A 27,094-nucleotide genomic window follows, 5' to 3' on the forward strand; every position below is an offset into this window, starting at 1 on the left:
GAACACTTTCTCACAAGCACCAAAATGGGACTTAGAAATCGCTTAAGGCAAAGCCCAAAAGATAAGTGAGCAAGGAGTCCCTCTTTCTTTGTCACTCGATAGAAGGGTGGGCCTCCTCCTTTTCGTGGCAAAGAAGTAAAGATTCAATTTCATTGACTGTGAACAAGAGCAAGGAATGACAGGTATAGTAGCTACCAATGTGATAGTTAAATTCGTAGATATTGAGAGTTTGCACCAACTTTGTTGGCGCATAGTAGCGCCTTCTACGAAACCAGCAAAGGATAAAAATGGCGTCATAACATCAAATTAGCGACGTCTCAGTGTGCCACCTCTTTAACTTGATTCGTCTGCAATTCCCAGTTAGCCTATCGTTTACGTCTCGACAGCAACCGTTGGGGGTAATCTTCTCGTTCCAAACCCTTCAGCGACATCAAACGAGCTGCCCGCTCCTGTAAGGTACCCCCACACTTGACTCCCAAGGCAGCGAGTGCTCCTTTCAACCGATCCATACCGAGGTCTTCTAGATCCTGTGCTGACTGATACGACTCCAAATCCAGTTCTTGGGGTTCAAAAGTTGGATTTTTTTGAATGTTTTCATCCACGTACTTTGAATTACTGTTAATTGACTCCGGTGATGGAAGAGAGTCGTTGGTTGTGGCTAGAAGAATGGCATCTGTATTCTGTTTCTGGCGCTTGGCTACGGGAATGTTTGGTTTGTGTGTCTTAAAAGTAACATCCTCCGTCGCGAGAAAGCTTCCAACAGGAGTGGCTTGTTCCGGACAAAACTCCATATCGGAAGTGTTCCAACGCAATTCCACAATTTCACCTGGATTAATACTAATCACCGGCACTGGTTGTGCTGTTTCGGTAAGATCCAAGGTGAATGCTGTTCCAAATTCATCATCTCCATTCAAAGTAAAGCTGATGGTTCCTTGATGACACAGACAACCAACTACGTCACCAGCATTCCACGGCTTCCCGTACGACTGGGTTTGTGCATTGTGCAATCGAATCGAGCGGGAACCATCGTAGGCCCACGAAAAGGCATCGTCGCCGACACCGTCTCCATCTTCCGAATTCGGCACGAATCCAGGTATTGCCCAGCCAATCTGTGCCAGTCCTCCCGAAACCAGTCGTACTTCGTAGTAGAATGCATGTTGCGACGACGATGATGATGAAGTATTGAGCAACGAAAAGTCCAAGACAATCCCAACCGTAGCAAAGTTGGACGGGCTCTGCATCTTCCACGCGTTCGATTCGTACGCCAAAGTAATGTCACCGTCCAACGTGAGTAGGGCCGCTGGTGGTTCAGGCTCAACATTGTTCTGTTGCCGTTTCCGCAAACCTTCTTGGAGGGCATTTTGCACTCCGGATTGCGCCTGGTCCAGGGCGGCCTGGGCCTGCATCACGTAGGTTTGGACTTGCGCGTCTCGCCTTTGGCGTGCTTCATCCCGCGTGTTCTTGACTTGTCGTTGTTGTCGTTTCCACATGTGGTACTGTCGTTGAATCTGTCGCTTGTGTTGACTGCCAACGGCCGCCCAGGAGGGCAACTGTAAATACCATCCGGCAACTCCACTGGAAGAACTGGTATCCAACACAAGCGCTCGAATCATTTCGTCTTCGGTCGCCTCGCCCTTGCTTATCTTTTCCTGCCATGATTGGAAACGTTCCCTAGAGATGCTGTCGTTGACGTTCCGGAGGCGTCGGCCCTGCAAGTCGCGACAGGCGCCAAAGTTTGTGGTTGCTTTGGCGCCAGCTTGTCGCGATTGACCCTTGAGGAGAGTTCCAAAGCCGCCTTTTCCGCCACGGATACTGGAGACGAGTCGTATGTGAATGTGGGGATACTGGACTTGGGTAATATCGAACAGACGCTGTAACTTCGCGAGGGACGAGGTTGTCGGGGCGATCGACGAATCGCTACGAGTGCTCCCAGCCCCCGAGGCCAAACGTTCCGAGAGGAAACGTTTGACATCGTCTATCCGTAAGTGAACTTTTGCATCACTGGAATCAACGATGGACTCGGACAGACGCTCTCGATATCGCTGAGGCTCTTCATAGACGTATGTCCGGTTTTGAAAGCGCACGAGCCACTGGCGCTGTTGCGGATATGTTAGTCCCACGCCCTTGTCTTCCTGTGCTATCATGCTACGGCTTGGCGAGTCTCTTGAACAAACTGTGTCGCTGTTACCAATACTATCCAGTGATGGATTAACAGTACGAAGATCAATTGTCCTTCGATCGATTGCAGTAGTATACTTGAGTCGGTCGGTACCTTCGATTACTGTGGAACCCTAACACGGCAAGGGGAATCGTTGTTGTCTGCGTAACCAACAGTGAAACACGTCTGATTGTGAGTCAAATTGTCTGTCAATCACGCGAGCTGTGCGGGAACATACCCACCGCTGACTTGCCCGTAACTACCAACTGTAAGGCTCTCCAAGTGTCTGTACGGGTGACGGTCTCGTCTGGGGGATGATGAGCAGACTGTTCCAACAACGGGTTCGCAAGCGTTCCAAATTGGAACACTCAGGGGCTTATAGTTTCGCTGGCCAGGCATAAATCGTGCATTTGTATTTAAAAAAAACTTTTCCAGTAATATTTGACTGTGTATACGTTTTTCGGATTCCTGTTCGAGACGTTTCCACTTGTTGTTAAATGCTAAGGGGTCCGGAATACTATGCCATCCAATCTTGGGGCAGTTATAAATGCCAATCCATTCAACATTGATGAATCGTGGCTTTCCAACAACAGATTCGATTAATTAAGGTTGTCTCAACATGGTACCTGAGGGATGATTGAGAAAGACGTTATACGAGGAGTTTATTTTCCAACAAATTATCATTTTTGACTCTTCTACATCAATAGTAGTCTTGGATGATCTTTACACTGAACGATCTCATTATTCACGAGCCCGTGATGTGTTAAGACAGAACTGGTTCATATCAATTTAATGTAAATGTATCTTTCATTATCCACAGCACTTTTCGATTTATATGGCAAAGAACGGATTCTTTACCGTTGCCATCCCTGCATTGGACGATTGATTCGAAGCTGGAGAACCACACTCGCTGGATTGGGCCCTACGCACCAACCGCAAATTTCCTAAATTAATTGATGCCTGGTACGGTACCGGCTGCGAGAAGGCACACTATTTACGCCCGGCCCAACAATCGCAAATTTGCTTGCGTGTGTGCTCGTTGAGGACGAGAGATCGAACCATCGCCCGTTGTGGAACATTGGTTTCTAACTGTAAAAGCACCGCGATACGCCGATTCCTCCCACCAACTGCTCTATCGAAATCTAGATTCTTTGTCGAACTGTAAGCCAAGTCAAGCAAGCAGAGCAGTGTGGTCCGTAGTGGATCCGCTTTCGAACCTCTATGATACCTAAAAATGAACCGAAATACCAATCGTTCTAGATTCAGCATTCATGATGCGCAGGATGAACCACACGGAAGGCTCGCATTGAACAGCAACAGCGCCTCATTCCTTGATTACATGCGAGAAACGCAAAGGGACCCCGGGCTACTCGATCCGCCTGATCTCTTGTATCCTTCACGCTACGAAATCGACATAATACCGATGCCTACCGTGGAGGATGCCTTTCGTCACGCTTTGCAAAAACCAAAAGTTGAGCGTGGCGATTCGCTGAGGCAGTTTGGGTTTCCGCGGGAGGAAAAGAAACGTGCAGCATTCATCCCGCCGGCCAAGAAGAAACCCCCTCCCGAACACCGCTGCACTACTCAACAGAATCGATCCCGAACCTCCCCTTTACCCGAAGATGAGGGAGCTACGGTTATGCCTTCCTCGGAGTGGATCCAGCATGGATCCGTAAGTAGCTGTAGCAGTATCCCAGATATGGTCAACGAATACGACAATGCACATCCGGCTTTGTCCACATTAAGTGCCCCTTGCTCCTTACCCCAGACAGTCCGAACCACTAGCGCTAGGCATCTTCACCAAAATGACACCATCAGCAACCACGGAATCATTCCCAAGGGCCCCAACCACTATTCTCCACCGGCCATTCCACGTCCCGAAATTGAGGTCGCACCCGGAGTCTACATGATGCTTCACGGTAGCGCCGAGACAATGCAAGCGCTGCAGGAGAATCGACTCTCGCAGTGCATATGCATGGCATGTACGATGTCCTTGTATGCCGTGGAATATGCCACGTTTGTCCTTTGCCCAACCTGTCGCGTCGTGTCTCCCAAGGACATTGATTGTAGCGGTGTTGAGGCTTCGTATTTGGGTGCAGGCAGCAGCGACCGGGGGGTCGGGCTAGGACTGACGGAAGAAGTCTATGAACAATGCACAATGCAAGAAAATGCACAGGTAACTGAGTGTCCTGCGACCAATCAGCATCGACAGCTCTATAGTAGTGAAACGAAAGAGCAAGATCGACTCTTGTAGCGATAACATAGACTTATCAAATTAAGCTTTCTAAACCCACACAATGTCAGCAATTTTTCCTTCTAGGATAGCATTTTCTGCCTCCAACAATCTCACCCATGCGGACGGAGTGGCAATAGCACCCAAGAAGAGTTTCCCCTTTAAATTGCATAGCATTGATACCCTCAACACCGTCACATCGAAATTGGAATGGCAAAAGAAAACATAGAGAAAGAACACAGGAACGGGGTTATTGGAACTGTACACATTCGCAGTTAGTCTACAGGTTGATTGTGCAACAAGATCAAAAGGCAGTGAGACCGCCTTGACTGACAGGGACATCCCAGTCTTGGTCTTAGAAAAAAAAATTAGAAATGGTACTAGAACAAAAACAATGATAGTGGAGATCTTGATTAAGGACAGCATACCAAACAAGAGGAGCATAGTATTAGACTCATGGTTGTTTGGAAAAGAATAAAGAGACCATGGAATAATGCAAACAAAGAATAAAAAAGGCTCTTTTGTGCACAATTTGAGACTTCAAAGCTTTGTCTCTCGCTGTTCCTTCTTCGTTGTCAACAATTCAGACATAACCAAGCATTTTGGACAGCAGAATCCGACTATTGCATCTGTTGGTGTTTCCAGAGTGATGTTTGGTTTCTGCAGTGCAGCACCCCCTCTAGCTACGATCTTGGGCATTGGCCCCATCATTAGTGTTCAGGTATTCTTCGCGCATGCAGTTGCACTGGTAATTGTCGAAGTTTTGCGTGTAGTAGCCACACACATCCCGCAGCTCCTCGGTTGGAGCAACGGCTCCCGAGTACATGTACCGAAGGGACGTAGCGAAGAGGGCAAACGTTGTCGCCAGCCCCACCAGGATCCAGCAAAGCCGATAACCACGGTGTGCAATATCGTTGGCAAATAGGAGGATACCCACCGCAAAGCCGGCCACGAGACCACCGAGATGCGCCGCCCAGTCCACGTACGGAATAAAGGAAAACAGCATGACAAGGAGGACGCTGCAGGTTACTGCGGTACACTGCTCCTTGCGGACTTGATGGGCGACTCGTTGTTGCTCGGTATCGGCACGGTCACACACTCGCAGTGTTACTTCCGCCAGTTTCGCTCCGAACAATCCCATAAGGGCTCCGGAGGATCCAACCGAGACGGCGTTAGGCATGACAATAATGGAAAGAATGGACGACCCTACCGCTGACGCCAGATAGACGACAAGCCAACGGAAACTACCCCATTCTTGTTCGAAAAAGGCTCCAGCTTCGATTTGTACGGCGACGTTACAAAGCAAATGAATGACTCCGGCGTGTAGGAGAATTGGCGTAAGCAATCGCCACCACTGAGCGTCTTCCAGTATAAGGACCGAGTTTTTGCCGCCCCACTCGGAAAGGGCGTCGGGGTAGGGCCCGAACATTGGATTGATTCGCATGGGCGCAATACCACACTGCCACATCATGATTCCCAAAATGGCGGTCTGTGTCACCGAGAACGCCCACGAGAAATAACCGTACTTTTGTCGTACAATGTACACTTCTTCCTTGTTGTCGTCTTGCTCGGTTGGAAGTGCTTCACTTCGCTCCATGTCGTGATTGTTGTTGATGTAGTTGGTGTTGCGGGTCGACAGACTGGTGGGATCGGTATCGTATTGGTCGTAGTGGAGGGGAGTTGAGGTGGAGTGGGGACGACTGCGATGACGGTGAAACGGCCGTGCCAGGCGTATAGAATGGGGGCGGACCTTGGGTTCCGGAGCCGCGTTCGGTTGTCCCATGCGTGCGTAGCTCGACCCCGAGTCGGCTTCCAATGTCGTGGCCATGACAAGGAAGGATGTCGGAGTGGGGTAATTGTGAAAGAGGATGGGGATCAGAGTGAGAATGGGGTTTCTTTCTACTTGAATACTGTTACTGGTAACGTGAGTAACGTGCAGGGCACTGTGGATGACAGTGCACTCAATGCCGGACGCTTGGAACGAAACGCTTTCCTCCCATTGTCGGAGCGCTTCCGGGCTTGGCCCCGGTCGGCTCGTCTCTCGCACGCATACAAGCGAGCCGATGTAGCTTCATTAGAACTTGGAGTTTAATCGAGTGCCGCACCGTGAGAATATATAGGATACCAACAGCGGTTGAAGAAATCAACGGAAGCTGTGTTGTGTCCTATTCATAGCTATAGTAACGAAAGTTAGGCCGTGACAAAATTCTACTTCTACTGTTCTGGCGGGTTTCATTGACGGACGGCGTACGGAATCCACGAGTGGAGGTCCGCCGCTGCCGAACGACCTTCCACCGTACGCGGGAGTCGCTCGAGCGATAGCGCGGCAGGCTTCCCGTGGATATTTGGGGGGGGGAGAAAAACACACCAGCGCCAGCCCCTCGGTCGTACCTACGGAGTGTGGACCAAGCGCAACGCCTGCCCCAAGCGTTGCCCGTGTGAGCGCACGTCGAGGTTTGGCTTGGAGCGAAACGACCGCCTCCCAAACATTATTTTTCCATGCCAGTCTTTTGTTTCCGGACAATCGAAACGATCGTATCCACTTGGAACCAACACACACACACAAAGTAGGTCCCGTGAGTCCTTCCTTCGAACAACAAACAAACAAACAAACAGCTACGTGAACGCAACTTCTAGAGGCAATCTTGTCTTCGAGAAGCAGAATTTCTCCCGAGAACAAACCCGGCACTTTATTCCATCATGTCGGGTGAAAGCTATCCTTCGGAATCTCCGGAAATTCCGACATCGCGTCCAGCAGATTCCACCCACAAAGCGAGAAAATCCGACGGCCGTAAGGCTGATGCGGACCGGAATCCTGTTCATTCCAAGCAAAGCGATCCCGCACCGCACGAAACGGACATGCTCGCGGACCCCGCAACGACCCTCTCCCCCTTCCCCACGGATCAAACCTCGTCTCCGGCTTGGCACTACCAGCATCATCCGCCACCACCACACGCCTACTACTATCCGCCCTCGCCGTACGGCTACACCGGGGTACCGCCGTACCCGGGAGGACCTCCACCGCCCTACGGACCATCCTATCCACCCCCCTTCTTTCCAACCGCACCGGGAGCCTATTACCCACCTCCCCCGGGATACGCACCTCCCGGCTCCCCGTCACCGTCCCGCAGTGATGGTCACATGAACGAGCACGGGCATGCGTCTTCGCCGGGACGCGGCGAAGCCGGAGGCTACGGGATGCCCTACCCCCCACCGCCCTACGATCCCTACCAACCTCCGCCCTACGGCTCGGCCTACCCGATCGGGGCGCCGCCCCTTAGTCCACGCCATCCCGTCTATTCCAATGGACTACCGCCACACAGTCCGGACGCCAACGGGGTTTCCTCGAAGCATCCGCATTCGTCGACGAATCCCCCGCCCTTGGAAGACCTCGACACGGCCTCCGATTCCGGCAAAACATCGGCCGTCGAACCCGCGGTGTCAGCAAATGAACTCCGGAAACTCAAGACCTACATTCGGCCACCGGCACCGTCCAATCCCGAAGTGGTCGCCCGTCGCCAACACAAGAACTCTCAGAGTCGTCGCCGCGCCGCTGTTCTGAGGGACCGGGTTGCCGCCGTCGCCGCCATGGATGCTACCAAACGTACCGAAGAAGATCAACACATGTTGCACCTACACGAGACGCGTCGGGAACGGAAAAATAATAGGTCACGAGAACGCGCTCTCGAACGCAAGGAAGAGATGGATCGTATCCTTGGCAAGAAAATACGACAACGTACACGACTCGAAGTGCAGTTTTTGAATAACACAATGTCCAAGAAGCAGCGAAAGAATGAAGGCGATCGTTTACGTCGGGCTCGACTCAAGGCGCTCGGATTGGACGCACGTAACGGGGCCGCCAAAAAGCCCGGTGTTCCGGCGCGTGGACCACTCCCTCCGCATCTCTTGGATCCACAACGGCAGCATTTACCCTTGGATCCGCAACAACAGCATCATCATCACAACCGACCGCCACCGTCGCCGCGTTTCATGCCTCCCGCACTAGCGTATCACCAACACGCTTCACCGCAGCCGCAACCGTACTACACACACCGGTTCACCATTCCCGCACAGCACCCAAGTGTTGGAGCTCCCTGGCACCCGACCGCACCCACAACGTACGCGCACCAGGAATTTGCCAAACACGCCGAAGGCAACAGCGTTGCCAAATCCGAGGCGGTTGTGGACGCCAATACCGTAACGCCAGCGTCGCCAAACGAAGTCGACGGTGTTTCCGTTTGAATAGACGGTGAGAAGCCGACGACGATCTGCATAGTGAGGAATGCAACTACGGCCGTAGGAAGGAATCAGGAATGGTATATTTCGTAGTTTTATGTAAGAAAAATGGCTCGCGGTGGAGCCTGGGCAATTGCACATGTGAAAGTCTAGTCATGGACCTGTGGGAGAGCTGTGTTGATGGGGTGGGAAAGGAGTCTCGGAAAGAGAAGATGACCAAGGCTAGAAAAAACAAAGTGTTCGAAACGATTTCGAATCTGTCTATGACGGATTCCTAATCCAAGTTAATGTTTATTAAAGTACTTCATGTCTTAGGATATAATCGGAGAACACGTATGGTGTAGGTCAATCGAATTGGCCCTTTGTAAGCCTCGAACGCGTCCGAGCTTTAGTGTCGTGGGTGACTACCTAGTCCAGTTGTTAGACCAACAAGAATCACTCACAGTCAAGAGATTCACTGTCCAATGCTCTTTCTTAAAGTTTCAAATTTGAAACAAACAAAACTAGCCCAATTAACATACTAGTAACACTGACTGACCCTTGAAAATCAATGTCCGTCGCTACTTACAATTAACAGTAAAGGCAGAATCTAACGTTTCCAGACAGAGATATTGCACTCTCGTTTTTTGCTGCTTTTGGTGCTCGCTAGAAGCGATGGACTAACGCATACACCGATTATTCGAAAGTCGATCTGACAGTGAATATTGTATCTGTGCAAACGAGATATGACGCGTTGTTAGCTTAGCCTTTTATGACACAAATGAGCCCCAATCCAAGAAAGTTGAATGTTTTTGTGATCGCGCATCCGGACGATGAGAGCATGTTCTTTATTCCAACAATCCGCGCACTACAACAACACGAATCGGAATCGAAAATTTGGCTGCTCTGCTTAACGACTGGTGACTACGATGGTCTCGGAAAAGCACGCGTTAAAGAACTTGAAAAGGCGAGCTATGATGTGCTGGGGATTGATCGAGTTATACAGTTGAACGAATTGAAGGACCACCCCACAGAATCCTGGTCGATAGATCAAGCAACGCAATGCCTCAGAGCGTGCCTGAGACAAGAAATCGACAACGACGCACAAAAATACAGCAAAATATGCATATTCACATTTGACCAGGACGGCGTCTCAGGGCATATCAACCATCGTGATACATTTTTGGCAGTGCGTCAACTTTACTTGGAAGAACAAGAGAGCGGATTTTCTTCGACTGAAAGAGATTTATCACTGCCAGCGAAGTTGATGGTGTTCCTTCTCGAAACCGAGCCTTCTTTGTTTCAAAAGTATTTTCCCGTGTACGAATGGCTATCGCTGATACTTTTCTGGATACACCTCGTACCACAGATATCGTCTTTCAAGTACGACGGGCCTAGCCATGTGAAGGAGCTTGTTTTTCGACTTAGATACCCTTGTCTGAACTGGCGGGCAATGGCAACTCACCGATCGCAATTTGTCTGGTATCGGCGCTTGTTCGTTGTTTTCAGCTGCTACACTTATGTGAATCGGCTGAAGAATCTCGGGCCAGATCTTCCGAAGGCAAAGCAACTCGTCCGTACGTGATACCGGGCTTGATGGGTTGAACGGACTTGGTGGGGCATATAGTTTACCAAGGAATTATTTATATATTATCCAAGCGCTCTTTACAGCGAATGAGCGACAAGAAGATTCCATTTCGCTTGAAAGGTCAAGTGTAAATAAGGGCAATCACTTCGCTGCATTCTCAGGTAATCGTATTTTAATAGAAACGTCAGGGATTTGTTCTTTGGCATTCAGGTGGAACTCAGACCGGATTCATCAGTCGCTTTGAGTTTTTCTTACCAAAAGAAGACAGGCGAGTATTCAGTCAGATTGCTCTATGTCTGATCGTGGAGGACTAAATATTTTTGAAGATTCTGTCCTGACTAAATGGCCTTTGTTTTCCTTTTTTTAAACTTCCCTTAGTTACATAACAGCATCTCTCCTGAAGTCTGATATATTGATATATTGCCCTCCCTTTTCCTGTTTTGTCCTAGGCTGAAAGGTCCCTTGAAACCAGACTAACGTTTAACTACATATGGACATAAGGTGCATGAAATTTGGCCACATTCTGGGCCTAATTGCTAATAGCGTAGACAGACACAAACATTGGGTATCGCAATAAGTCTGAACACAAAGACCGAAAAACAATGACCGCGTTAATTATCCTTCTTAGAAGCTTAGAATTTTTCAGCCACCTCGATGGAGCAGAACCGTCACGACAGTGATCCAAAGGGAATCCTCTCCCGATGACTAACGTAAACGGACGCCTTCATCCTTGAACCGCACATTATGTGTCACCGAGAAATCAGCTTGCAAATCGCGCCAGCAATCGACAGTGGCGAGCATTGTAAATAAACCAGGGAGGACTTGAAAATAATTGCATTAGGAAAGGGGAATCTTTTCGAAAGGCAGTGTCCACCCACTTGGTCCACGATTACTTTATACAACTACGGCATGCGAAATGCAGGTCGAAATTTGAGTAGGCAGGGCTCACTGCATCGTCGTGGAACCCTTCTTCGTGAGAGCTCTTTTCGGAGCCAAGATTCTTTTGGTCAACGAACCTCCCCTCAAAACATGTCTAGTTCACGAAGAAACCTACATAGAGAGGATATTGTCGTAACGCCGAGAAACTTTGAACAGTCGCCTATTGTGAATCTATCCAAAACCGGGAATGTTCCTTCTCCGGATCAACAAAGTTTAGACAAATGCATCAATGGGACGGCAACTTCAAGTCGTGCGCTCAATTTACTAGCGTACGACTTGTCCAATCTGGAACCTAAGAAAGAAAAATGGGAAGCTTCTCGACCACACACTCTTTCCCAGAGCACTAGAAAGAAGCGCGAAGAAGCCCTGTATCCTGCGTTGGCAAAAGGTCAAAGTACACCAGACTTTGACACCGACACCCTATTGTCCAGGGCGCGCATTCAAAGATCTGGTGAAAACGCTACCACTCTTCTCGCCCGAATTCAAGGAACTTCTATGCAGTCAATAAACGGGAATTTAATGCTTGAAGAAAGAAATTCCGCACACAACAGCCCGTATATAACCAGTGGACTGTATGATTCCAGATACCATACACGTTTCCGCTTCGAAAATAATTCACATCCCAGCTCGAACGCCTTGAACTCGGGACAAATGACTAACTGCAAGCTTCCAGTTTCTGGACAAAGTGGAAATCATCAGCTTCCTCTACTACCACAAATTGAGATATGTCCTGGCATGTTCATTCCTCTACGTGGATCAGAGGAGACTTGGCGAGCGTTGAAAAATGGAAAGACAGAGTCTGTAGACTGCTTTTGTTGCCAGGTAAAGCTTTTGTGCGTAGTGGACGCGAAGTACGTGCTTTGTCCTGAATGTCGTGTTGTTAGCCCTGCTGCCGCCGAGAAGAAGCAACCACCGGGAATTCTCCTACACGGCGTTGGTTTGGGAGTTGTTGTGGATGCTTTCAACACAAAGTTATAGAAAAACATTATTTGTGTACTGGTATTCAGGGTTCCGCGACAAATCGACTAAGCAAAATCAGTTGATCTAACCATCGCCCACCAAGGAGGTCTTGCTCGCGGGCAAGATCGAGTTTGGTTTGTAAGGGAAGTCGTTTCTTAGGTAGAGAGCTGTATCAACTAGCAAAGCTAAACATTTTCTTTCCCCCGCTGGAATAGAACTCGATTAGACTTTTATAGGCAGAATGAACTAACTCCATCGTACGACTATTTTCTCACTCGTGCGGTTTTGGGGATAGAAGGCACTCGTAACATCCGCTCCGTTCGTGTAGCAACCATCCAATTGGAAATACTCTGTGCCACTGCGCCAGGCAATTCGTCGTGGGGGCAGTGACCAGCATTGATGGGATCCTTCATAATGCCGGCACGCAAGGCACCAAAACGATTCATACGGTCCGTAGAGTCGTTAAGGGGATCCAAGACACCTTGGGCAACTAGAACAGGCCCATCAAAGAAAGCTTCGAGTATTTCTACATTTTCTACCGTAGCTGCTCCCCCAAAGTCGGCCTTTAGGAGTTCATTGGCCGATCGTGGTGGTGGAAGCTTGGCACCAGCCATCATGACGTTAATTGCTCCGGGATCCAAAGAATCGCGGAAAATTCCTGTACAGAGAGATTCATCGACTGCAGCGGGGTTTGTCGGGTACAAGTTCTTGCAGATCGACTGAATTCGGGGTCGCAAATAACCCAGTAGCACGTTCCCAAAAAGACGAGCCACCGGTCGAGCTGGAGGCTTGCAAATGGGCAATCTTCCTTTCACAGTCGCTACAGCTATAGATGTCGTGGTTGTTTCTGCAGATGCTTCTTCTAAAGTTTTGACGGGACCCGCCGAATTCATCAGGACAAGTCCTGTACATCGTTGCGTACCAGGAGCTCCCGAGGATGACAAGCTGCGTCCATCGACGTCAGCCGCGTCACTCGCCGCCAAACTCATACTCGTGAACCCACCGATGCTGTTACCGCCAGTGACAAACGAGGTACACCCGTGCACGGCCATGGCTCGCTCCTTGACGAAATCTAGCACCTGTGCATCCCACATATACCCCGAGTAAGATAGCGCAGGTTTCTCGGCTTCTCCGAAGCCAATAAGATCGGGTGCCAAGCCCTGGGAGGCAGTCGTGGTGCTAGGTCCCGCCTTCGTAGACGCAGCGACACATAACTTGAGCTCCATCATGGCTTTGTTCCACTGCGATCCCGATGCTCCAAAGCCATGCACCAGTACCACGCCTTCTTTATCTTCTTCCGATAAAATCTGGTCGACGATGACTCATGAAAGTCGGTTACCGCGTATCGGCATAAAAATCCGTGATAACGCCAGTATCGATAGTAGGTCGACGACATTGTTGCCGACTTTGTGATATCCCCAGATTTGGTAGTGTCGTTCCGGTATGCCTCTTCCGTCAAGATGTTGCGAGCCGCCAGCAGACGGTGCCATTCCCGACCTTCCACGAGACGCTTGAGTGGACTGACAAAAATGGCCGACTCGTAAGAGGATGTGTGCCACACGCGACGTGGCGACACGGTACCTAGTAATAGCGGTGCCGAAAGGTACCGGACCATGGATTCCCCCGCCAACCAGTTGTTGCTGTTCCAAACTCTCCTTTTAGCATCGTCACTGGGCTTGTTCTCGCCTCGCAACTGCCACAGCATTGAAGCATGCTCCAGGGACCTTTCATTCGCCGGACAATTGCGGCCGACGAAATCCTCGTGCGCGAACCAAATGTCATCGCGCTCACGGCAGGCTTCCCCGCCATAAGTTTCGAGCCTTTGCCGCACGGTGGAGGTTGTCGCGGACGCCGGGTCTAACCCACCCCAGTGGGTTTGGTACAGGCCTGTATTAACTTCTTCCTGGATTTGATTGCGATCAAGACCAAATATGTCCACAAATCGGTTTACTAAGTCTCGTTCATTGGGAAGATGCTGCAGACTGGGAATGACGATACCATTGTACTTTCCGGCTAAAGCGTTTGTAGGCATCGAGACGGGAGCATTTGCGAGGAGTGAAACGTAACGCGTTTCAAAAGCGGGAAAGGTGTTTGGCAAGGACTTGACATCCTCCCAAGGATCGTCCCGCAAGTTAGAATTCCACGGCACGAGTTCAAATGACGTTGTGGTGGCGGTGGAGTCGTCACCAAGCTCCGATTGCAAGTGGTGGTAGGCTCCGTACCCCAGTATGTTATCGACAAGACCCAAGTCGTGGACGTGGACACGCACGTCCAGGCCATTGGGGTTGATCCCTTCCCTGTGGGCACCGATCATGTACGTTTCTATTACCTCGCGAATAGTCGCGGTTAGAGATAAGTCCTGATTTGCGGCAGTGGCACGGTTGGGAACATTGTGAAGAACCAGTCCCAACGTGGTTTCCAATTGATAGTGTAAATCTCGGACCGCCGATGCTAGTAATCGTGCCGTGTCCACCGTATGTGCCACGGCACCGGGTATGTTGTGGAGGATGGCCTGGTGATCAAGCACCAGGAGGGGCAGAAGGTGGCCGTTACGGCTGTTACGGCAGTGCTCCAGGGCCCGGGCGAGACCCACGTGATCGTCGAGACGTAAATCGCCAACGCCAAAGAGCACCACATCCAGGCTTGACGAGGCAGAAGCGGATTCGATCTCGTCGTTGGTGTTGATTGCTGATAAGGTAGACGAAGACGGGTTCAACGGAAAGGGATACTGCGGAAAGGGACGAGACAGAGACAGTTGTTGCCGAGGCAAGGAAGGCCGCCATCGATGACAAGTAGAGTCGTCGTCGATGGATTGCCGACGCGGCGCAGAAACTCCCCAAGCTGTCACGGAGCGGACGCCGAAGCCCAATGTTAGAATCTGAACAACCACCGCAAGACGCATGGTGAGCTGCGATGCTCTCACAGGCAGGCCCATGACTGTAGGGACCTTCACAAACTAACTATTCCTGCTCGGCATATAGGAGGGAGATACAGGTTTGCGTGTGTGTGTGTGTGTGTATGTATGCGCTTCCGTAGGGATTTGCGTATCAGTGTTTGTGTTGAAAGTGAGAGCTTGTCTGTATCTCTTGTTTCTTCTTTGGCATCCATCATCTACGAGACAACGACGTTTGCGACGTTCCCAAAATGTGACGACAGCAACATCCTCCTCACTCCCGTGGAATGTCTGTCGTCAGCGTGACTGCCAGTGACAGTGAGTCGATTTTGGCCCATGCCGATACGGATTCCGGCAGAAACTACGGGGACCAGTCTTGATTGAGAATAGGGTAGGGTTGTTTGGAGGGTTGTGAACGGGACGGGGCCGTCGCTGACAGTGAGTTGGGCAGTTCGGGTTTTCGGAATCGTTGGGCGCCTGTCCACCCGTCGGTGGCGACGCGTCGGGGCAGCGTGTGCGCGGTGTCGTTAGCCGTTGTCGTGTTCAGGGACGGACGAGACACGACGATTCAGGAAATGACCATGGCGCCGCCTCTCTATTTCTAGGATAATCGTTATGCCAGAAAAAGGGCTTCACAACGACGACGTTTTCCCCCACAATCCCGACGACACCTAGCGAAACACATTTCTTTGTACTTTACGCCAGTCCCTTGTTTCCGACCTGATTCACAGGTCAGCGACTGTGCACGAGGTGATTTGGTGATTTGTCTGTGCCGTGAGAAAAAAAGTCAAGATAAAAAAGCAAGCTTTTTTCCACAGCATGAGAAGAAGCGTGTGGTAACATTTATCATATTGACTGATAGATTGATTGACTGACTGATTTGTCAACCAATCGATTGCTTGATTCGTTCACGTACTGAACCAACCGACTGGAGAACACGGGCTGACTGTGTACTTCCTACAAACCTGCCTACCTGCCTATCTATCAACTTACCTGCATGAGTGTTTTCTACTGCGGATTACCTGTTGATTGCAAGACTCGTGGTTGATTCGAACCTTTCTTCCTGTGACTACACCGACATGAGTGACCACCGCCATTCCCTTTTGCCGTCACAGGCGTCCAACCGAAGACTACGCACGCCTCCACAAAGCACAGCCTTTGTCGCGCTGGAAATAGAATCCTTGGTCTTGAACCCATCTTCCCAAGGCAGTATCCACAATCAAAACGTCGCCACCGCCACGAATACGACCATTGCGGATAGATCCATGTTCTCCTACTCGCCAGCCACACGCATGTTGTTGGAAGAGTCCATGCGTTCCATCACCAACAGTCGCTGGCACGTGCGATCACTCGTCAAGCTTATTTGTTTATTAGTGGCCGTAGCTGTTGCCTTGAACGTGATTGCTAGTACCAGAATGGTAGTCCGTGGCGAACGTACCGAAGACAAGAACAAAACCGGAGTACTGCCCGACCACAACAAAAAAAGCAACAAACTGGCACCAACCGAAGCGCCAACCGTACTACCTTCATTTTCTCCAACCACTTCACCATCCACCCTTTTACCCACGATGGTACCGCTTTCACCAACGTCGGCAGCCACAATACCACTCACACCAGAAGCACAACAGCAGGAGCAACAATCTTCATCGTCCAAAGCGTGGATTCAACTGCAACCACGCGATTCCGACAAGAAGCCCTACCCGCCTCCTGGAAAGAATGCATCCCTCACTTTTCAGTCCCGATGGTGCGATTTGCAAGGCCTAGCCTTTGGTACCGAAGCTGACTGGAACCCGTCCATAGCCACGAAGCGCGGAAAATTCGCTCCCAATATCACAAACGCAACGAATGCCTGGCAACTCCGTGCACCGTCTTTGCTGCTTCCCGGCACCAAACACGCCGGAAGTGAAGCACTGGGTGCGTTGCTGGCAACGCATCCTCTCGTGTTACGCCAAACCACACAAGGATTCTTCTTCGACCACGTCTTTCGAAAATTTGTTTCCGCTAACGAAAAAACCCGAGTCGCGGCTGCGCGGCATAAGATGTACGCTTCACATTACGACTTAAAAGCTATCCAAGCTAATCCTGCCCTGCGGAGTGTGGATGTTACACCAGGGTATCTGCTTTACAGTACATTGTTGCCGCGACGTGTGTTCTGTGTCACACCATGGATAAAACTCTTAGTGGTGCTACGGAATCCTACGGACCGTGTATTCGAACACTATCAAGCGGCCCGTGCCAAGGGTTTGCCTTTGTCGCTCAAGGACTGGTTGGACAAGGACTTGGCGATTTTGCGCAAACATGGCTTGGTGGGGGATGCCACTGGGATGGGTAACGCCACGAGCATAGTCAAGCACGGGTCGTCCGAAGAAGACGTGGCCTGGCTCAAGTACCAGGACGAATCACTGGAAGGCGTCATCGGACGATCAATTTACGAAATACAGTTGCGGCAGTGGTTTCAGGCAATGCGAGCGGCCGGCAAAAATCCGTCCAAGGATGTGATGGTAGTATTGAGTGACGATTGGTCACAAAATCCGTCTCGAAAATATCAGCGTGTGCTAGAGTTTGCCAATCTACCCCACGATGACAATGTGGTGGTTCCTACCACATTGTTGGCTTCTACCTGGCGTCGTACAACTGGCATAAACCAGACTCTAGCAAGCTCAGGATCTACGGCCACACGCGACGAACTGCAAAAGTTTTTCCGGCCTTACAATACCAGACTTGCCTTGCTCCTGTCCTCATATGGAGTCACGGTGTTATAGTGCATAGGGGCGGTCAAGACATTAGTTGGTGTTCGGTACCTAGCGTTGGTATCCCAATCATCTGGTGTTACATATGAAGGCCTTGTTAATTTTGCTAAAATCTTTTTCCCTGCGGCTGTTAACATCATAGAGCTCTGTGCTCGTCGCACGGTGGCGAGAATGAAGTTGAAAGTGAACACACGTTTAAAAGCAATCGTTATTTCTATGTCTGCGCACCTCTCCATAAGATTTGGAGTCCTTTCGGTTTTGGAAGTAGTGCTGTGTTGAATTCTGACATTACTTGAGGAGTGGCCTCATATTCAAGTCTCCTCCTGCTATTGCCTTTATTGTCTACGTACATAACCATTCGTCTCGGAAAATGGCTAGCTCCGTCGATCAACAGTTTTTTATGGACCGGAGGGGATATCAATAAGTAATTTCGTACTTATTCGCGTTCCGGATATTGAATAATATTGCCCTTTCTTTGCTTTGTCAACGTAATCCCGAGTGGCATTTCTCTCGCCGGCCAAAAAAGCCGCGCACGAGTAAGATCACACGATCTCGACGCTAGCTTCGACCGGTAGCGTTAGGTGGAAACCGGAGTACTTTTAACTTTCCGCTGGCCAATGAAACGCGCGCACGAGTGAAGAACACGATATCGACGCCTGCTCCCGGACTACCGGTCGAAGGGCTGCAGCCTCGGTGAACTTGCACGTAAATAGTACATACGGTGGAAAACAGTCAGAATGGTATAAACTACCTACCGTAAAGTACGAAACGAGCTAGAGAAGAAAATGAAATTCATCCGTTGCTTCCATTAAAAACCGTTGTTTGCTTTAATCACTCGTTACGAGTCATTCATGGCACAAACTCAATTACTAGAAAGATACGATCATTACCGATCGAAAAGGGCAACAGGAGTGTACGACGCTTTGAACAAAAAAGGCTGGACCCCCTATCAGATAGAACCCCTTCCTAACGCAAAAACTTTATGGAGAAATACTGCATCGTTCTTGGAAAAAGAGCAGGCTCTCCAGGTGACACTCCAGGGCATCTTTGTATCCCAATTGCATGGCACTTGCACAGGCCCAGTCAGATGCTTGTGCAGCTAATTCCCGCAAAGCTTCCCGGTCTACAATATTCAACATGCGCTGGCGTTCTTGTTCGCCAAATACGACATGGTATACAAAGCTGCGAGCACTTTTGGTAGCCTTGTTGATTTCCATTGAAAAGTATGGTTCAAAGCCACGCAGGGACGTGTGTGTCTGATCGATTTGAGAGAGATCAAAGTTGACACGTTTCAATTGCTTCACCAAATCTCGTCGCTCCTTCTTGAAAACATCGAGTTCATCTCCGGAATACCAAGCATCTTGAACCTCTTCCTCTGTGCGATCGTTCGGATACAAGAGCGCTTGATCGGCAAATCGTACGTTCCGAATCGCAATCGCCCCGATTCGTTGCGTTCGTTGATACGATCCCGCCCCAGAATTTGTATTTAGAATAACTTTTCCTTGGTGCTGCGGATTCTGTTGCTCTTGGTAAGCATTCTTGGCAACGTGTGCAGGACTTTGCGGAAACGCAGCGGGTTCGGAACAAGAAGTGTACTCGGCGTCCCCGCTGCGGTCTATAGAACTACCCGACGGGTACGGAGTTGTTGATACAGACGGTTTCGATTGTGCATATTGCATGCTTTCACTACGTTGTCGTTTGAAAAGCGGCATACTGAGAAGTTGTATTGCAGTGATTCTCTTTTTGTTTTGTGGCTTGACTGTGAGAGTTTTCGCAAGCTCAAAACAAGAGATTTTAGTAATCTAAGGGTGACTTATTTTACTGTAAGTGCCAGCGCCATAAAAAGATGATTCGATGACAACTTATTTTCCATCGCCAGGTTCCAACGACGGAGTGCATCGTAGTAATTGCTACCAGTCAATAGGGATCTATTTTACTGTCAAGATTACAAATTGCTCATGACAGGCGCTATCACGAGCTCTGGTCAGTGGAGAAGAACTGTGAAGAAATCCAGTCCACGGCTCTAGTCACTCAAACATTAGCAGTGAGAGAAAAACATCAACTTTCGATCGTGGTCGTCCAGCTGTTTAACAGTTCCACAATAAACGAAAAGATGGCATCGAAAACTCTGAATAGAGATTATCGTGTTGGGAATCTTGACAGGAGTTGGCCTGTTCCGAAAGATCTAAGTTTCACAAACAAAACCAGAAAATATGCTTATTCCCTTTTCACCATAAAGCTGCTTTTTAACTGTTCGATAAATCTTGATCACGGTCAAGATTGTATTCTTACCCAATTCTTCATCTGTTAAATTATTCAAATCCGAAATGGTCATTCTATTGAAGAGGCATCAATTCATCTTAACAAGTATTGTAGACCCTTTTCTGATCGGTAACAAACATATATCGGAATTTATTGGGCACTGTAAAAGACAATATAGTTTGTAGGGATCCCCGATCATCCGATGACTTCTCTTGCAGAGACTTTTACCGTTGGGCAATTGTTGGTGAACTGGCGTATTTCTCTTCGTGATTTTCTTCGGATGAGAGCAGAAATAGATATATCAGGTGGTCTTGTCAAACGCCACGATTGCCCGCTTGGCTGTGACCGTTTATTTTTTACACGATAGCAGACGACAGCAACCACAACATTAGCTCCGCAGATTCTCGGAGCGTTTACAGTTACAGTTAAGTATAACACATTCATTCAAGTCAGTCATTTCACCTCACGATAGTGCGTTGCTAGCTCTAGTACTTGGGACGTCTATTGAGCACACTCGCAGCTGACATGCTATGCTTTTCTGTTGCTAATGCAGTTAATTTGGTACCGTGGCTAAACTATCTTGCAGTTAGTATAGTTGGCAGCAATTTGCAAGGAAAAGTAAAGATTTCTATTTTACAGCAACATTTTGCTCATATACGGTCCGTCCAGGTGGTACCCCATCTTGCGGTAATAGTGCCGCGTTCCGACCCCCGCAATGACGAGTAACTTTTTGGACCCGTGCTCGTCCCGGGCAATATGCTCGGCTTCTTCCATTAGCAGAATACCAAAGCCTTGATGCTGAAAACGAGTCGGGTCGCGAGCCGAGACGGCAACAGCAGTGCCGTATACGTGCAATTCTCGTACAATACTTGAAGGATATTCGGCAACTTCCTTCAACCATGCAGCAGGCGATGTTTTGCGCAATCGCAGCAGCCCGATCAGAATGTCCTGTGTCGGATCTTCGTAGCTAAGAAAAGTTTCCCATCCGCCATTGGCAACGTAGTCGCGCCGCACTAGTTCGACCTGATCAGGCGTGACGGAGTGATGAATCTGCTTCATCCCAACTTCTCGCGATCGAATATCCAGACACGGCAAATCTTGCTCCCGCATTTTTTGCAAGGCGAGTTCACGGAGGTTGCCGTGCTCAACACCAGATGAGACGAGTGGCATCGGAATATCACGCTGGACTCGATACAAACGTGTCCACGGTGGAATGAGGCTCAAAACTTGCGCGGTTAGTTCCACCAATTGATCTGGAGTATAATTCTGGTATCGACCTGTTTTCCACAATTCGTACAAGCCCGTTCCTCGGATGACTAGAGTCGGGTATAGCTTCATACCGTCGCTTCGGAACATTGGATTTTCAAAGTACTCCTTGAAGCCCTCCAAGTCTCGTTCGTAGCCCATATTTGGTAGATCCGGCATCATGTGCGTGACAACTTTGAAGCCGCAATCCTTTGCTAGCTGAAACGAGTGAGAAACAGCCGCCACCGTATGTCCGCGATTAGTTTCTCGTGCCACGGATTCGTAGATACTTTGTACACCGATTTCGATTCGCGTACAGCCGTACGAAAGCATCTCTTCCAAGTGTGGCTTTAAGCAGTAATCAGGCCTGGTTTCAATAGTAATTCCAATGCACTTGGTAACAGCTTGCTCTGAGTATCGAACTGATTCTTCCACTGTTTGCGAATGATATCCCGACAAAGCATCGTGTAGGTTACGAATGAAATAATCTTTGTACTCCTTATCCAAACTCAGAAAGGTCCCTCCCATAACAATGAATTCTACCTTGTCTACCGTATGTCCAATGGCTCGCAGTTGCGCGACACGTCCTTTGACTTGACTGTAGGGGTCGTAACGGGCTCGAATGGCGCGCATGGAGGTTGGTTCGTATCCAGTGTACGCCTGCGTGCTATATTCAAAGTCACTATCCGGTCCACCGGGGCAGTAAACGCAAACGTTTCCAGTGTAGGCAATATGCGGACACCGGTGTGGCTTGCTCATAACGGCGACGACCGCAACGCCAGAGGCCGTACGGACCGGCTTGGTCTGCAGGTACGGCCATAGCTTGCTGCGGTAATTGATCGGTAGACCCTGCAGTATGTCACTCATTTTGGGAATTCCCTTCAACTTGAACTTGCGCGAGGCCTTGCCTTTGAGTTGCGTCAAATTGACGGTATCACCGTTGTCGTACGCATCCATCAGCTCTTGAACCAGAAAGGAAATGGCCAGCGCGTAATTCGATTTGTGGGACGATTGCGACGTCATGTTGAGCGCGTGACGTTTTCAGAACGTTTGTGAAGTAACACCGATAATTAATTTGTAATTTCAATAGAGCAGAGCGGAATGAATGCGGCTGCCTGACAGTAGTGGACCTTGCTCTCTCCATTGTCAACCACAGCGATGTTGCGAGGGTGATTTCTGTGTCGGCTCTAGAGACGAAATCGTAAGTTGTTGGATGGATGATAGACCTCCGGGTTGGGATATATCTGCCGAGCCATGGACAGACGGAGAGTCTTCGGATCGTCCGGCTATTGTAAAAGAGCATATTTTCGATTTCAGGGCAATTTCAATGAATGATGCCTGTTCTATGACCATTGCAGTGCATGTACTCCCAATGCTGAATAGAGTCTTATACGACACGTACTAGTCTTGGGGCAGCAAACAATACATATATATAGGTCGTAAATACACATTTTGCTATTTTCCAGTGGCTTCGTTCTCGTTTGAATGGAATTGTGAAGGCAATCCGAAGTATTATGATAGGTGGTAGCATATTGCTCTGAACCGGCCGAAAGACTCCTGGTCGAAGAGTCATTCGCTTCGCAACATCACACTTCACAGTCAAGACCAGAACATCACAGCTAAACCCCGATCGTCTCATTTTTTCTTCAACCTTCAAATTCTGCAGGGAAAAAAAAAGCACGACCAAGCGATTGCCTTCTTACAATATTCTTGATTGTCCTTTCGTATCCTTCCCACCATTGTATTTATAACAACAGCCACGGCATCATGGTCCACTCCAACATGGCGAACACTTTGCTACTACTCCTCAGCGCGTTGCCCGTGATCTTTGCCCAAGTCCACCAAGAAGTTGTCGGCTTGCAATCGAATGTGATTGTGATTGAACTACAAAATCCCGGGCGTCCTCTACGAGCCGTCACTTCCGATCGCGGTACGGCCTGTTCCGAGCAAGTAACGGATCGCTTGGCGTTGGAAATGTACGGTTGGTGGCACGATGAGTTGCAGGACATTTTTGGCAAAGAGAATTTCGAGTTGGGCGTTCTCCGGCCCGTCACGGCGGCCGCCACAGCTTCGGGTAGCAATCAAGGTCCAGTCACTTTGGAGGCCACTTTTGACTGCAAAGTGTGTGGTCAGAAGCAGTGGACGACGGACAAGTCGATTCACAACGTGGCCTCTCTACTGCAGTGGTTCACGCAACACATGATGGAGGAATGGCTGACGGAGAATATCGATATTGTCGAGATTACCAGCTGTATGGGTCCGATGGATCAAATCGAGGCGGTTCTACGAATTCAAAAGGCCACAGGGTTGAAGGATCAGCCTGTGACAACTCTCGCCGCCGGCAACAAGATGTTTTACAAGAGCGGTGCCCAGGTATATCCCTTTGTCGAGTAGATCAGCAGTCGGTGGTGTCAATACTTTCTAAAAGTGTGAAGACGTGGATGGGGTAACTTTTGAAAAGACTTTCAAGATGGTGATTCACGAACGAGCAACAACGGACGTTTTCCCAGTGAGGTATCCAGGGACGGATTGGCTGCATTGTGATAGCTGCCAGCGACTCGCACCGGCTGCCCGCCCTTTTGGGACGACCATGTCTCGAACAAAAGCCGCGTGTCTGAGGAAACCCAGTTTTTCCGAACAATCACATCAACCAACCATTTTCTCTCGTTGTGATCTCGTTTGCTTTTATCCTAGAGTTCATAGAGATTTAGATCTATTTTTGTAACCGTAAGCCAATGTAGCAGTAAATGTACTACTTTTGCTTGGATCGTCCTCGAATGATAAAGCGTCACGTGTGCTTTGGAGCATCCCGTTGGTTCCGATCGATGCAAACCCGGATCTATATACGTCAGACACGACACGTTCCACGATCCCTTCCACCGTGTGTGAGACCGTTGCAACGCTTGCATTGTCCGGTGATCTATCTATTCGCGCGTGTATTCGACGGGCACCGGTACTCACAGTCCATTCGACCCGTATCGAGCGATTGCGCGCGAAGAAAACCGCCTTCCCGTTCTTCGGGTGTCGGCGAGGATTCGTGTTCGGGCTCCCCTCGTGGAGGATCTCCTCCATTCGACACGATTCACCACAGTGGCTAAGCTACCGTGTAAGGAGACGTATCTTTTTCGTGTTGTTATTCCGTACATCGATCGATACAGTCTATATTCCAGGTCCATCCATACTTTCGTTGCACAGGACACTTGTGTACGTGTGTGTACACGTGTGTGTTATTATTCCAAGGACAGGCATTCCGCTACTAGCCAGTATCAATCTATCATGACGCGTTCGGGAATATCCGTAGCGCTACGCCGTACGGCGAATCTCGCGGGGTGGTGCCTGTTGCTGTGGAGTACCGGTTCCGGTACCGGTCCCACGTTCTCGGCGAATGCGCAGTTCGCCTGTACGTTTGCGGCGGGAGACGAGCCTTCGTGTATTGCGGCGACGGCGGATGCGGGAGCGCACTGCGTCTGGTGTCAGGTGACTAGTTTTGGGTTCTGCGTGACGGAAACGCAAGCGGAAGGCATGGAGCAGAGTCTGCCCGGCGTCGAATGCGAACGGTACCAAGGAGATGACGACGACGCCGCCCCCCAGACGGATGATGACAGTGTGGCGCCAACGACGGACGACAATGTGGTTCCCACGGATGACGCCATTCCGGATGACTTTTGGAAGTGCCTCAAGGCCAAGACGGAAGAAGCCTGCTCCGGTGATTGTGTCTGGTGCGATACCAAGGGAGGATTTGGTCTCTGTATGACCGGACCCGCTGCCGAGAACGCCGAGGAATCGGACTGGTTCACCTGCAAACAAAAGTCGCAGGATGCGCTCGTCGGGCACGACACTACTCCCCTACAAGACCCCTACGACTCCTCCTGTGTCTTGGCGTATCTGGAAGATCCCACCCAAGAAGGATGCACATCCGCCATGGATGAAGACGGAAACGCTTGTGAATGGTGCGACTTGGCTGGTGTCACCAACCTTTGTTTGAACGAAGAACAAGCCGAAGCCGGCGCGCAACTCGGCATTACCTGCGACGCTAGTGGCGCTACCACCACCACCATGTTGCGCAAGCAAGCCGCCCCCGCACAAGACCCCTACGATCCGTCTTGTCTCGTGGCCTTTTTGCAAGATCAGTCCCAGGAAAGTTGCTCCTCGGCTATCGACCAAGATGGTACCCCGTGCGAGTTTTGCAGCTTGTCCGGAGCCTTGGACCTCTGTCTTACGAAGGAACAAGCCGACGCCGGTGCCGCTTTGGGCATTACCTGTACCAAGTACCAGAGTCTCGATGTTGAGGAAGAAGTGGTCGAGGATGACCCCTACGATCCCTCTTGCCTGATGGCTTTTTTGCAGGACGCTTCCAAGGAAAGTTGCACCACGGCCGTCGATCAAGACGGAGCACCGTGCCAATGGTGTGACTTGAGTGGTATTTCCAATCTGTGCCTCACGGCGTCGCAAGGGGATATGGCGCAGCAATTCGGTATTACTTGCGAACCCAACGCCGACCTGGATGCTCCGGATGCCGTTTCGGTAAAAGTCGAAGACGCTGGAGATCCTTACGATCCCTCCTGTGCGTTGGCCTTTTTCCAAGATCAAAGCAAGGAAGCCTGTATTAATGCCATTGACGAAGACGGTAACGCCTGCGAATTCTGTACGCTTCAAAACGCGCTTGCCCTTTGTTTGACCGAAGAGCAGGCTCAAGTTGGTGAAGGTATCGGCATTTCGTGTGAAAAGGAGGAAGCGGATTTACTCGATCAAGAAGACGCTGTGGCAAGCGACTTGTACGATTCGAGCTGTGTCTTGGCTTTTTTGTCGGATCAGTCACGGGAAAGTTGCTACGAGGCCCTCGACCAAGACGGTGCCCCTTGCAAGTTTTGCAGTTTGTCCGGAGTTGTCGACCTCTGCCTGACGAAGGAACAAGCCGACGCCGGTGCCGCTTTGGGAATAACAGTGCGACGAGCATAAGCAAGCCATCGAGGTGCAGGAGTCCAGTGGTGCGAGCCGCGTCGGTGAGCTTCATGTCATCTCCGTCCAGCAAACCTCCGAGGTGCAGGTGCCCAGTGACTTTTGGGAATGCCTCGAAAATTACGAAGAAGATGGCTGCAACCAGGCGGCCTGTACCTGGTGTAGCTCTGAGGTCGGTATGGGCTTTTGCTTGGCGGATCCGGCCGCCCGAGCTTTGGCTGAGTGCAACTTTTTCGATTGCGACTACAGTCATGGCGGCAATGGCAAGGCTGAAAGCCAAGAAAAGAACGACTCGATCATCGCTCCCTACGACACGAATTGCTTGAACGCGGGTATGCAGGCGGGCAATGAAGGTGAGGCGGTGTGTGCCGACACCACCGACCTGGATGGAAATTCGTGCGTCTGGTGTGACGCTGCTGGTGTATTTGGAATTTGTCTCTCGTCGGAACAGGCCTCCCAGGCGGGACAATTCTTGACGTGTGAGGCGAACACACTTTCGGTGGCTGCGGAATAAAGACGCGCAGGTCCTACGGAATTATTTTGCGGTCGTGCATTTAAGATCTAGTACATACATATTCAAACAATCTTGTGAATAAACTCGTATGGCATCCTCCTTGCCGCGGCATTTTTTTAGCACTGTTTTGTAACGATAGACCTGTCTCCGTGGTGGTATCCCTTGCAGTTAGCTAGCTAGCTTATTCGGAAACACGTGCTTGAGAGGGCAGCATGTGGGCCTCTAGTCTATACCTCAAACAAAAAGCCTTTCATTCACTGTTAGTGAGTGACCCGCCGGGTTCAGCAATTCCACAATGCATATGTCGGTCGGGTTGAGGTAGTTGTTCACAGCTAGGGTCTGTATAGCTTTGTATCCATCACAATATCTCAACGGAAA

General features: G+C 49.9%; 12 protein-coding genes across 12 annotated transcripts; 7 read left to right on the plus strand and 5 right to left on the minus strand.

The window, feature by feature from the left end:
- Positions 1-365: 365 nt before the first annotated feature.
- PHATRDRAFT_45020 (predicted protein) lies at positions 366-2,239 on the minus strand (the record flags this gene model as incomplete). The annotated part of the gene is made up of 1 exon (XM_002179072.1): positions 366-2,239. Exon 1 carries the CDS (start codon positions 2,142-2,144, stop codon positions 366-368), a length of 1,779 nt encoding a protein of 592 aa, XP_002179108.1. The 5' UTR covers positions 2,145-2,239.
- Positions 2,240-2,922: 683 nt separating this feature from the next.
- Positions 2,923-4,412, plus strand: PHATRDRAFT_45021 (predicted protein; the record flags this gene model as incomplete). The annotated part of the gene is made up of 1 exon (XM_002178861.1): positions 2,923-4,412. The coding sequence occupies exon 1, from the start codon at positions 3,393-3,395 to the stop codon at positions 4,410-4,412; it is 1,020 nt and encodes a 339-aa protein (XP_002178897.1). The 5' UTR covers positions 2,923-3,392.
- Positions 4,413-5,325: 913 nt separating this feature from the next.
- On the minus strand, positions 5,326-5,748 carry PHATRDRAFT_5543 (predicted protein; the record flags this gene model as incomplete). The annotated part of the gene is made up of 1 exon (XM_002179073.1): positions 5,326-5,748. A coding segment is annotated over one exon (423 nt), but the record flags the coding sequence as incomplete, so codon positions are not given.
- Positions 5,749-6,899: 1,151 nt separating this feature from the next.
- Positions 6,900-8,851, plus strand: PHATRDRAFT_45022 (predicted protein). The gene has a single exon (XM_002178862.1). The coding sequence runs from the start codon at positions 7,092-7,094 to the stop codon at positions 8,631-8,633; it is 1,542 nt and encodes a 513-aa protein (XP_002178898.1). The 5' UTR covers positions 6,900-7,091; the 3' UTR covers positions 8,634-8,851.
- Positions 8,852-9,387: 536 nt separating this feature from the next.
- PHATRDRAFT_34610 (n-acetylglucosaminyl phosphatidylinositol deacetylase) lies at positions 9,388-10,191 on the plus strand (the record flags this gene model as incomplete). The annotated part of the gene is made up of 1 exon (XM_002178863.1): positions 9,388-10,191. One exon carries the CDS (start codon positions 9,388-9,390, stop codon positions 10,189-10,191), a length of 804 nt encoding a protein of 267 aa, XP_002178899.1.
- Positions 10,192-11,223: 1,032 nt separating this feature from the next.
- PHATRDRAFT_34611 (predicted protein) lies at positions 11,224-12,111 on the plus strand (the record flags this gene model as incomplete). Its single annotated transcript, XM_002178864.1, has 1 exon — positions 11,224-12,111. The coding sequence occupies one exon, from the start codon at positions 11,224-11,226 to the stop codon at positions 12,109-12,111; it is 888 nt and encodes a 295-aa protein (XP_002178900.1).
- A 314-nt stretch (positions 12,112-12,425) lies between these two features.
- On the minus strand, positions 12,426-13,385 carry PHATRDRAFT_11336 (predicted protein; the record flags this gene model as incomplete). The annotated part of the gene is made up of 3 exons (XM_002179074.1): positions 12,426-12,901; positions 13,016-13,272; positions 13,309-13,385. Coding segments are annotated over 3 exons (810 nt in total), but the record flags the coding sequence as incomplete, so codon positions are not given.
- A 2,223-nt stretch (positions 13,386-15,608) lies between these two features.
- On the plus strand, positions 15,609-17,748 carry PHATRDRAFT_45024 (predicted protein; the record flags this gene model as incomplete). Its single annotated transcript, XM_002178865.1, has 1 exon — positions 15,609-17,748. Exon 1 carries the CDS (start codon positions 16,066-16,068, stop codon positions 17,746-17,748), a length of 1,683 nt encoding a protein of 560 aa, XP_002178901.1. The 5' UTR covers positions 15,609-16,065.
- A 956-nt stretch (positions 17,749-18,704) lies between these two features.
- PHATRDRAFT_45025 (predicted protein) lies at positions 18,705-19,546 on the minus strand. The gene has a single exon (XM_002179075.1). It carries the CDS (start codon positions 19,446-19,448, stop codon positions 18,717-18,719), a length of 732 nt encoding a protein of 243 aa, XP_002179111.1. The 5' UTR covers positions 19,449-19,546; the 3' UTR covers positions 18,705-18,716.
- Positions 19,547-20,631: 1,085 nt separating this feature from the next.
- On the minus strand, positions 20,632-22,407 carry PHATRDRAFT_50848 (predicted protein; the record flags this gene model as incomplete). The annotated part of the gene is made up of 1 exon (XM_002179076.1): positions 20,632-22,407. The coding sequence occupies exon 1, from the start codon at positions 22,264-22,266 to the stop codon at positions 20,632-20,634; it is 1,635 nt and encodes a 544-aa protein (XP_002179112.1). The 5' UTR covers positions 22,267-22,407.
- Positions 22,408-22,857: 450 nt separating this feature from the next.
- PHATRDRAFT_45027 (predicted protein) lies at positions 22,858-23,972 on the plus strand. The gene has a single exon (XM_002178866.1). It carries the CDS (start codon positions 23,011-23,013, stop codon positions 23,635-23,637), a length of 627 nt encoding a protein of 208 aa, XP_002178902.1. The 5' UTR covers positions 22,858-23,010; the 3' UTR covers positions 23,638-23,972.
- A 405-nt stretch (positions 23,973-24,377) lies between these two features.
- Positions 24,378-26,784, plus strand: PHATRDRAFT_45028 (predicted protein). Its single transcript, XM_002178867.1, has 2 exons — positions 24,378-26,130; positions 26,189-26,784. Exons 1-2 carry the CDS (start codon positions 24,520-24,522, stop codon positions 26,714-26,716), a joined length of 2,139 nt encoding a protein of 712 aa, XP_002178903.1. The 5' UTR covers positions 24,378-24,519; the 3' UTR covers positions 26,717-26,784.
- Positions 26,785-27,094: the final 310 nt, after the last annotated feature.

Source organism: Phaeodactylum tricornutum, chromosome 5 (assembly GCF_000150955.2).
Source record: "Phaeodactylum tricornutum CCAP 1055/1 chromosome 5, whole genome shotgun sequence".
Lineage (NCBI taxonomy): Eukaryota > Bacillariophyta > Bacillariophyceae > Surirellales > Neidiaceae > Phaeodactylum > Phaeodactylum tricornutum.

Coding starts and splice junctions, on each gene's coding strand:
- PHATRDRAFT_45022 (XM_002178862.1), top strand. CDS start 7,092: ATGTCGGGTGAAAGCTATCCTTCGGAATCTCCGGAAATTCCGACATCG.
- PHATRDRAFT_45025 (XM_002179075.1), bottom strand. CDS start 19,448: ATGCCGCTTTTCAAACGACAACGTAGTGAAAGCATGCAATATGCACAA.
- PHATRDRAFT_45027 (XM_002178866.1), top strand. CDS start 23,011: ATGGTCCACTCCAACATGGCGAACACTTTGCTACTACTCCTCAGCGCG.
- PHATRDRAFT_45028 (XM_002178867.1), top strand. CDS start 24,520: ATGACGCGTTCGGGAATATCCGTAGCGCTACGCCGTACGGCGAATCTC. Junction 26,131..26,188: donor TTTGCAGTTTGTCCGGAGTT/GTCGACCTCTGC, acceptor TGGGAATAACAG/TGCGACGAGCATAAGCAAGC.